Source organism: Ascaphus truei, chromosome 1 (genome assembly GCF_040206685.1).
Source record: "Ascaphus truei isolate aAscTru1 chromosome 1, aAscTru1.hap1, whole genome shotgun sequence".
Taxonomy (NCBI): Eukaryota; Metazoa; Chordata; class Amphibia; order Anura; family Ascaphidae; genus Ascaphus; species Ascaphus truei.
Genome location: NC_134483.1, coordinates 474724704 through 474734844, shown reverse-complemented (window position 1 = coordinate 474734844; position 10141 = coordinate 474724704). Strand labels below are relative to the sequence as shown.

The window sequence follows — 10141 nt, the reverse complement described above, 5'->3', positions numbered from 1 at the left end:
CCTGTCCAATCACCTCCCCTGTCTCAGAGTTACCCTCACTCAGTGTGTATGAGTACTCAAAGCTAATTGGCTGAAAAACTTTCAAGATGTCAAAAATTCTTGGTCATTACTGAATGGTCAAAATTCCAGGCATTATCCAATCAGAGAGCAGGGATTTTAATATTGCCTGGAATTTCTAACAGTTTAACACTATAGGAGGTGGTAGCGCAGTGTTTTGTTGCAGGAAGTTTTTAAAGACTGTTTAAGTATCTTATCAACACTAGCTGCACACGAACTGTAGTGGACTTATGAGACATTGTTAAAATTTACTAACCAAGTGTGGACTTTTGATATATGCCTACAATACATGGAGTTATCTGCACGTGGGCATAGACACTTGGAAAACTTAGAAATTCTGCGATCCCACCCTTGGGATCAAAATAACTTTTATTACAGTATCCTTGGACTTGACTATATTGACATTGGAGCACGTGTTAAATTACACGTGTTCTCTCCTTCACCATCGTTTTCAATGGCACTACTGCTAAATATCATGCTAGCGTTAACGCAAGTGTGTGTGTATGACTTTAATTTCATGCAAAACGAACAAACATCTCTTATCCTTTGTAGTGTGGGATTTGCAAAGGACAACTTGGAGATGCAATTACTGGAACAGATGTCAGAATTCGAAATGGCTTATTGAACTGCAATGATTGTTACATCAGGTCCAGAAGTAAGGGGCTTCATTTATTTTTTTAGGACATGTTGTAATATTATGTACAGTACGTTCAGTAATTGTATTTGTCATCTTTACACTTTCTTGAATTACAAATCTATATGAAATTGGGTGTATATATTGGGCATTGACTTCCATTGAAGTGAAAAACTGACTTTGCATTAGCCTGCTCCTCACTTTAATAAATTAGGACCTTAGTTGAAAGTTTCAACACATTTCTCCATTGTTGTGTTTTTCAACTCTGTACTTTCCCTGTGTTATCAGATCCCAATGGGCACAGAATTTAATCCAAATGCCCTACAATTTGCTGTCAATACCAGATATACATACAGTAGCGTTTTATGCATCAGTGCTAGCAGATTGTCCCTTCGGAAATCACACATTCTTCTTAGGTAGTCATGTTTTTTGAATAAACAAGTTTATGATGCCCAGCCAAAGACTGTAAAAACTTGTATCTCATTTTTACGATTTGCCGTGTCATCTTATTTTGAAAATTGCTTTTGCTGTCGACTTGTTGAGTAAAATCCATAACATATGTATCCTTCTTCCTAGCGGCCGGCCATCCTACACCATTGTGACACTTTTTTCAGCCACGAAGACTTTCCAGAGACGGAAAGAAGTCCTCTCTCCCAGCCGGGCTGATTCCAGACAATCACATGTAAAGGCTCTAATCGGTAGAGATTATGGCACTCATCTCATGTTAAGTTAATAGGGAAAGCGGTGTCTGATGCTTGCTAGCATATTACACTTTTTGCTTTAGAAATACACTTGCAGACTTATTGGAAAAGCAAATTTGGTAGGTCAGATCCAACTAATATAAAAATAAAATCCTCTGCAGTTTATTTGCCACCATATACGGTTTCAAGAAGAAGAGTGGAGTAAAGTCCTGGCTTTTTACCCCCATCTGACACATCTTGGAAAAGCCACGGCTATATTAAATGACCTATCTTGGCACTGTGTAAGTTGGCTTGTGTTCAGCTGTTCCTCTTTAATGTAACATAAACATTAAAGGTGCAATAAAATATACTTCTTACTTGGGTTTTAATTATAGGGCTACATGGTTCGCACAAGTTATATTAAGTATAATGAGGCAATGAATGAGCACCTATAAACTTAATGCACTGCAATGTTCTTGTTTTATGGCACACCATTGCTATGAAGGGGTCTACATCTTGGTAGGGTATGTGTGTATCGTTGATTGAACCTTTCATTTCCATGAGCTTTTTTTGGTGTATTAAACAGGCTTTGCTTTTGATCTTCATAACCAAATAATGAGGAATGTAATTAAAGGAAGGGAGAAAAGAAAATCGTTGTCTGATACTTACCAACCGTCTGCCACATGCCCGGCACTGAAAGGAGAAAAAAAGTACTTCCATCCAAATCTTTAAGAAGTGTGGCCAGCGGACAGTACAGGAACCTAATGTATTTGAATGTTGCAAGGATTTCCCATTATAGCACAATAGGCTTTGTCTGTTGTAGTTCCTATAGAAACAATTGGATCTCAGCATATGGTTTACGACCAAGATTTAACGTATTGGTCATATCCTGATATCTGACCAGGTATGACATATTACACACAATAGATTCTACTTCTACATGTGCTGTGTCCCTGTTTGGTAGGGCAGGGATGCTCAACTCCAGTCCACAACCCCTCCCCCCCCCCCCCCCCCCCCACCCCAACAGGTCAGGTTTTCAGGATATACCCGCTTCAGCACAAGTGGCTAGCCTCTGATTAAGCCACTTGTGCTGAAGCTGGGATAGCTTGAAACCCTGACTTCTTGGGGGGGGGGGGGGCTTGTGGACTGGAGTTGAGCATCCCTGTGGTACAGGATGATTGTCCAGCTTGCGAGTTATGGATTCCACGGTATGTTATTGCGGATACATTTTCTTTGCATGAAAGCTGTCCTTCAGCGTTTACACCCATCGTGCTAGGGGACACAGAAAGGCATCACAGGCATCTCCAGGGGCTAAAGGTAGCTTAATTGGCTCTGTGTTTCTCAGTCACTAAGTAATGAACTACTGTTGTTTGTTGGTTTCGGAAATAATTATTGGGAATACTCTTCTAATGTTTGTTTTGCTAGCATAAGGAAAAATGCGTTTTCACAAAGATCTTGTGTCTTTAGCATACATTTTCATGGGCTATGCGTACTGCTTTGGATATACGCCCATTACGAACAGGGAGATTCTGCTAATTAACACGCCCCCTATAGATGAGATTAATATAATGGTGATAGTGACAAAATTGACCACAAACCATCTTGCAAAATACCTTGGGTGTATCGGTCTGTTTTGAAGAAAAGAGGATTAGTTGCTGTATTTTCAATGTTTGTAGTAGATGTTGAATTATTTCCTAGGCACCCTAAAAAATATGTTGTCGATCCTGCACTGATTACCGAAGTGTCTCTAGCCTGTTGGAAGAAAAGATGTCAACAAGTAAATGCAGCAACATGTAAAACATACAATCTCCTTGCTTTGTTTTGCATACAATGTATGGTGCACAGTTATAAAGGACTAAAATGTATCTGACTTGTTGACAAAATCATCCAATGAATAATAGTGGATGTTATTGGAGACCTGAGCAGCCTTGCAGAAGTTGGCCCCCGATTACTATTGAATGATCCTAAAAATGTAATCGGATGCAGAATGTTAATATTCCATAGTTTAACTCTTTTTTTTCAAGTCGATGCCACAATGATGAAGGTTTTTGGCGCCTTCAGCACAGGAGGGCTTTGCAAAACATCGGGGCAGCACACACAGAAAGCAGGAAGTGCACAATATAAGGAAAGCTTTTCTGAGGTCAAAAACACATTCACTCTGCCTTGAAACAAAGAGCAGTTATAACAGCAGTGACTCCTTAGCGTGTAACTGGATTTGTACCATGTTCATGGTTTTTTTCAGCGTGTTTGTAAAAGAAAAAAATATATATTTTGCTGTTGTATAAGCAATAATATTTTGCTATGTCTTCTTAAGCTAGAAACTATTTATTTAAGCACTAGTTTGCTCTTTGCATGTACCCAGTTATAGCTAGATATGACTATCATTTATTGACCTGTTTATCGTTTTGTTGCATGTGCAACACTAACATACATTGTAACATTCAAATGGTGCCTTAAATGCAAAGCCGTTGCACACAGTTGTAGGTGCTGTTGGTGCAACAAATCTACAAATATTAACAATGATGACAATTAGGGAGACAAAATCATGTATGAAATTCGTTCTGTGGATTTCATCGGGTCCAGTGGTTTGGAAAACTATTACAAAAGCAAAAAAGTGTGTATTAAAATTGCTTTACACAAGCATTTGCATGGTTTCCTGTTTTGAGAACTGTCATGTTTACACTTTGCATGGTGTCTGCAAAATATACTTTATTCAAACATTGCACAAAACATGCACAATACAATACAAGATGAGAACATGGATTATTTTTTTTGTAACCAGATTTTTTTTTAACCCGCTGTTCAATCCATCTGTATTATTACAAATACTGTTCATAGTTTTCAACGACCCATCAATACATTTCTTTGGTAGGGTTTAATATTTGTATGTGCATTAACAAAGTCAACTTTTACAACTAAAGGGGGTTATTACAAAATCCAAGAATTCTCATGCTATAATCTAGTCACCAGCACAATAGAGTTAGTCTTTTCTAAATCCTGTTTGCCAACTGTTTCCATGTTTGGGGATCTGTTATGTAGAATTATGCGCAAACTCGAGTAACACATTTCTGGTAACCGCACGGTTTTTGTTGTACAGTAGTATTTTAGGTGATAAAGGGAGTGAAACACATGAGGAGTTTATAGATCATATTGGTTGCAGTGATTAACAGCTCAGAGATGCAAAAACGGCGGGGAAATGATGTCTCTATTTTGTAGCCAAGAGGTGCTTAGAGCGGCAATCTAAAATACCAATGAACCCTATTCAATAATCTGTGGAGCCAACTTCTCCATGCTGGGGAAGACTTCAGCTTCGTCTAAATAAAAGCGACAAATCCTTTGTAGTGTGGTGTAGACAGCGTCCGAATATTGAATACGACTAGTGTGTGGCTTCAAGCAGCCATTAGAGTTTTTGCTAATTGAGAGGTCAGCAATTCTTTGTGATGCAGTGAAAGGGTTAAATAAATATATATATATATATATATATATATATATATATATATACACACACACAGACAGACACACGCACACACTGATAGTGTTGCAGAGTTCAAATATCTCTCAATATTACACCACACTTGTTGTTCTAGGAACTTTTCAATGTATCCAGTCACCATCTTTTCTATTATTTCCTCAGTCTTGCTCTGTTTTAGTATTTAAGAAATAAGCAGTTCTGTGTTAATCTGTGCCCAACATGAGATTAGTTGATTTGCTAAAGATACATATTGGCTAACACAAGTACAAGGACTCTGTTCTGTTCTAATGCTACATACAAACGTCACGAGCTTTTATCCATTGTATTTTTTCCAAATTGCCTCTGGAAACTATAAAAGGTAAAAAAGAAAAAAAAAATGTCCTTAATGCAACAGCTTTTATAGTAAATGTATGTTTATAAATAAATAAAATATTGGACAAAACCTGTGCTATGTGTTTTATTGGTGCATCTTCATATGTAATCATAAATCGGTGGAGTTCGTTTGACACTTCTACAGCTTTAAAGGCGTGAGGTTAAAATTCCTGTGACCCTCATTAAAATAATGGACTATACCATCCCACTTTATTCCCTTGTACAATGTATGCGCTATTTACACTGTGAGCATATAGATTCATGAAAATAAAAGGAAATGACAATGCACAGATACAATCAGGTGGAAATGTAAACATAGAGAGAATGAAATTCCTTACCCCATGTGTTCCACGGTCTACAAAATTTTGCTGGCGCACTCCGTGGTAGGCACTTAGCCGCCGACTGCTTTGCAGCCAAGGTAACCTCCAACCTTACCCTAAAAACACATAACCTTACTCGTTACCCTAACCAGTTAAAACACCCTAAATCCCCTAACTTTACCCATAATGCCAATGCTAATCTTTACCATAAACACCTTAACCGCTTACCCTAAACCCCCTAAAGCTTATCACTTATTTTAGTGGTCAAACGGTGGGCAGGGGATTGGCTGTGGTGAGAGGTTTCATTCTGTTGTTCCATGTGACTTCATGAACAATCTCCTGGCATACCAAAGGGGAAGGGTATGGCGTCCTGCTGCACAGAACAGGCTTCTTAGGGAAGGTGGATTTTCAAAAGAGATTTGAAAATGAGAGATGGAGATTGATGGGCACTTGAGAGATGAGAGCTTCAGGAACAAGGGGCAATAAATGTGAGAGCTTCAGAAATTAGCAATAAAACTCAAAGTTGCAAAGGTGCAATCTCGTGTAGGGTTCAAGGTGACCTAATTACTGTGATACATGTAACAGGTGCTATTAAAAAACAACATATTTCCTTTGTTTTTGCTGCAATGGAGACGGCCCATGTTTGCTCCATCAAATTGACCATCTCATTGCAGTTCTGTCATATCCCCAGTGTAGACATCAAAAGGTAGATATTGCTGAAAGAAGACTCGTGACTAGCACCGAAGTGACGATTGGGACAAATCCACTGAGAGAGGATTATTTTCTACCTCTTCCCTGCCAGTGAACGTGTTTATTCAGCACTTTGGTGCCCACTATTTCTGGTGGTGGATAACTGCTATTAAAACAAAAGATAATATGCAAGTAATTCCTATGGCAAGGCTAAATGATAACCTAAATGATATTCATTATGCCTGGGATCTATGTTGCGTAGTATTTGTCTTAATAGGCAAACTTGCATAAATTGGGATGCCCTTTAATGGACCAAAAAGACAGATTAAGCTGTAGTGTTCAGTTTATCATTGGAGTTGTCCACAATAAGTAACTATAAGATTATTTCTAATATATGAAGAGAGAATATTTACGGCCCACATAGCTGGAACCATGCATAGGCTAAGAGACTTTATATGGAAGCTCACAACTGAAATTCTTGCAGGGTTGGAGTGCATGCTAAAAGAAGACCCCAAATCATAACCATGCCTGCCCACAGCCTCTCCAGGACCAAGGACAGAGTGGGTGGTTTTTAGTGGGCCCTCTACCTGTGGATAGGAGGCACAGCGCAAGGGGCATAGGAGGGTCCAGTCAGGAGGTGCAGGAAGGTTCAATCTGGCCCGACTTCTGCTTGGGAGCCAACTTCCAGTATCGGACAGGCTCTCCGGAGCAGCTGGACCTGGAACAGTTGTCTCACCTACCCTGTTTGAAACACTGGTCATAATAGATCTCAGTATGCAAGGAACTGTACAGAAATTTCATTTGCTATGTATATATTATGTATTATAGCAAAAACAGCAGACCAAGAACTCGTATGAAAAGGCAAAAGTTACTAAATTCATGCTTCAGTGTATAGAGTGAGCTCGTATATAATTCTTTGTTCTTTTGAGAATTTGGAATGCAGCTCTGTTAATCATTTATTTTAGCTAGGTGTGGCATTGAATTGACCTATTTAGGGGAAAGCTTGTTAATATTCCATATGTAGTGAAAGTGAATGCATGGCTACATGGCTAATATATAGAATAAGCAAAATGATGGTGTACTCACCTGCAACCACAGACATCTATTGAAAAGTTCATAGGGTAGGATAAAGAAATATAATGCTGCTACAAAAGGCAATAATTTGTGAATAAAATACTCTGCTCCAGAACTAAGACTTGTGTTGCACTTATTGGTAAGCAACCAATGTAAAACATGTTTCACCAAGAACTTCCTGTCGATTTCGTGCGTATTTACAGGTGCAGCCACGAGTATTCGAACTCTTGCCTTTTAAATTCTGGGGCAGTCTCACAGTAAATGGGAGTTCATTACAAGGTACAGCATCCACATATGTATTGTCTGCCTAAACTAGTAATGCAGGTCTAAATAGTTTGAATGTACAGATGCAGCCACCAGTATTAGAACACTTGTACCTGGTAAATTCTGGGAGATTCTGGGGCAGTCTCACAGTAAATGCCTCAACATTTCTGTGAGATTGTTAATGGCCCATCCGATTAACACAGCAGGGGGTCCCTGCAGTCACATTCAGTTTGAATGGTACTGCAGGGACCCCCTGCTGTATTAATCCGATGGGCCATTAAGAATCTCACAGAAATGTTGAGGCATTTACTGTGAGACTGCCCCAGAATCTCCCAGAATTTACCAGGTACAAGTGTTCTAATACTAGTGGCTGCATCTGTACATTCAAACTATTTAGACCTGCATTACTAGTTTAGGCAGACAATACATATGTGGATGCTGTAACTTGTAATGAACTCCCCTTTACGTGAATGGGAGTCAAGGCGTGCTAAATCTTAGCACCGTTTGTGGACCTGGGCCTAAAAAAGAACAAAGATGATCAAACCCTTTATTAAGTGACACCAACAGGAGCAGGATTTTGCATTTAAAAACTGACCTGTGGTTATAAAGAGTGCAAGCTTTCCAGACCACAGAGGTCACTTCAGACAGATTTCTCATTACAAATTAAGCTGAAATAATATCGCATTGCCGGTGTGATGGCGGTGCAGTCGCACCGAGCCCCGCGCTTACAGAGGCCCTGCGCTCTTCCCCACAACAATTAAACTGATTGCCGAGGGAGAGTGCGGGGCCTCTGTAAGTGCCTCTTACCTTCTTTCCGGAATCTCATCTCTGTGATGACGCAGCATCACGTTGCCATGACAATATGAAGTCGCCGAGATGAGATGTAAATGCCCCGTGTTCTCACCAGGACCGAGACCTGATAAATTTCAAGCCGGCTCTGATAATGACATGCTATTTCAGCCTCATTTGTAACAAATTTGCCTGAAGAAGGGAAATGTGTTGTCCTGGAAGCTTGCCTGCCTCTTTTTAACCACTAGTTGGCTATTAAAGGTGTCACTTCTTACTTGTCTTTGTCTTCTAGTCTACAGGCTAACAATGTACCATCCTCTATTTGAAATCAAATAACTATAGCTAAATAGCACCCTCTGTTGCATAGTCTGAAGAACGCAGAAATAGCATCTCTCAGATCAAGAGACCGGTTAGAAAAGTGTCCTGTACTACAAGACACTCAGGCTTTTCATTTGTTTTCTAGCAAGGTGCATTTGTATTGTATGTGTGATCAGTGTTACTTGTATTGATTTTTTTTCCATCACATAACATGATTTGTTCATGAGGTCTTCTTTTTATGTTACCTATGGAGGCAGAGAGAGCATTTATTCACGGTGATCCCAATGCTGTGGGTACTATATATCATTAGGATATTCACATCTCCTGAACCTTCCCTGGGGAGCAGGTGCGCAGCTTAACACAGTCACACTGAACATTAAGCGGTGTACATGTGACTCTTCCCTTTCTTCTCTTCAGCTGTCACATTTCTGAGAGTTTGCCGCCTCCTCTTTCAGGCCTCCATCATCACATGGTGACGTGTTTCCATAGCGGGACGTTATATGTAGCATATTGTCACGGCAACATGTCGCCAAGTGACATTGCGGCCTCGTTTCACGCCGCAATTCTGATGGCGGCAGGGTGACACATTTTTAGCCTGCCCAGAGCGTCATACTGTCTCAGTCCGGCACTGGTTATGTGTCAGTGTGTAGTGCCGCCAGGTTATGCTCTGTGTCAGTGTATAGTGCAGAGTATAACCTGACTGCACTATACACTGACACAGAACATAACCTGACACTGGGTGTAGTGGGGAAGGCAGTGTGTGTAGGGGTGTAGTGGGGAAGGTAGTGGGGGAAAGCGTGATAGGGAGGGGGGAGAGGAGGCAGTTGTTCTCAGAATCGCACCTTGCAATCATACCTTCGCTTGTTGTTCCGATTTCAGCCTGGAAGTGGTTTCTTCCACCAACTGATAGACTTTCTGGAGGCTCTCTGGATAGACTTTCTGGAGGCTCTCTTTCGACATTTGAACGTACTGATAATGAGCGGTGTTATGCACTCCATTAGTGGACACACTCGACCGAATATCAACTGGCAACCTAGCATCTCTATCGAACATCATGAAGTAATGAGAAAACCCAGTGGACTCGTGTCGAGTACAGTTGGCGGCATTGACAGGGTATTCTACATGCTTCCTCCAACTCCTCTTTTCAGAAACCTTTAAAATACCCAGCATGTCAAGCAGAGTTCTGTTAAATCTTTCATGCATGGTATCCCCTTAGGGTGGTAAGGGGTAGTAAGGGATTTCTCAATCATGAGTAGCTTCAATAGTTCCTTTATGAGCCTACTCTCGAAGTTTCGACCCTGATTGGAATGCAATCTATTGGGCAGCCCATAATGAATGAAATACTTTTTCCAAAGCACGTTAGCAACTGTTATTGCTCTCTGATCTATGGTAGGAAAGGCCTCCTCTGGAGTCAGCTTCTATACATAGGAAGTCCATACAGACTAAATCCATGGAACCGTAAATGTTTACC

General features: G+C 40.3%; 1 protein-coding gene across 5 annotated transcripts in view; it reads left to right on the top strand.

Annotated features, from left to right (window-relative positions):
- Positions 1 to 5289, top strand: part of LIMCH1 (LIM and calponin homology domains 1) — a 283557-nt gene extending 278268 nt beyond the window's left edge. For all 5 annotated transcript variants that reach the window (XM_075567302.1, XM_075567284.1, XM_075567275.1 and 2 more), the window contains 2 exons: positions 610 to 712; positions 1268 to 5289. In XM_075567302.1, coding sequence (XP_075423417.1) covers positions 610 to 712; positions 1268 to 1293 — 129 coding nt within the window. In that variant the 3' untranslated portion in view covers positions 1294 to 5289. The remainder of the gene's footprint in view (positions 1 to 609; positions 713 to 1267) is intronic.
- Positions 5290 to 10141: the final 4852 nt, after the last annotated feature.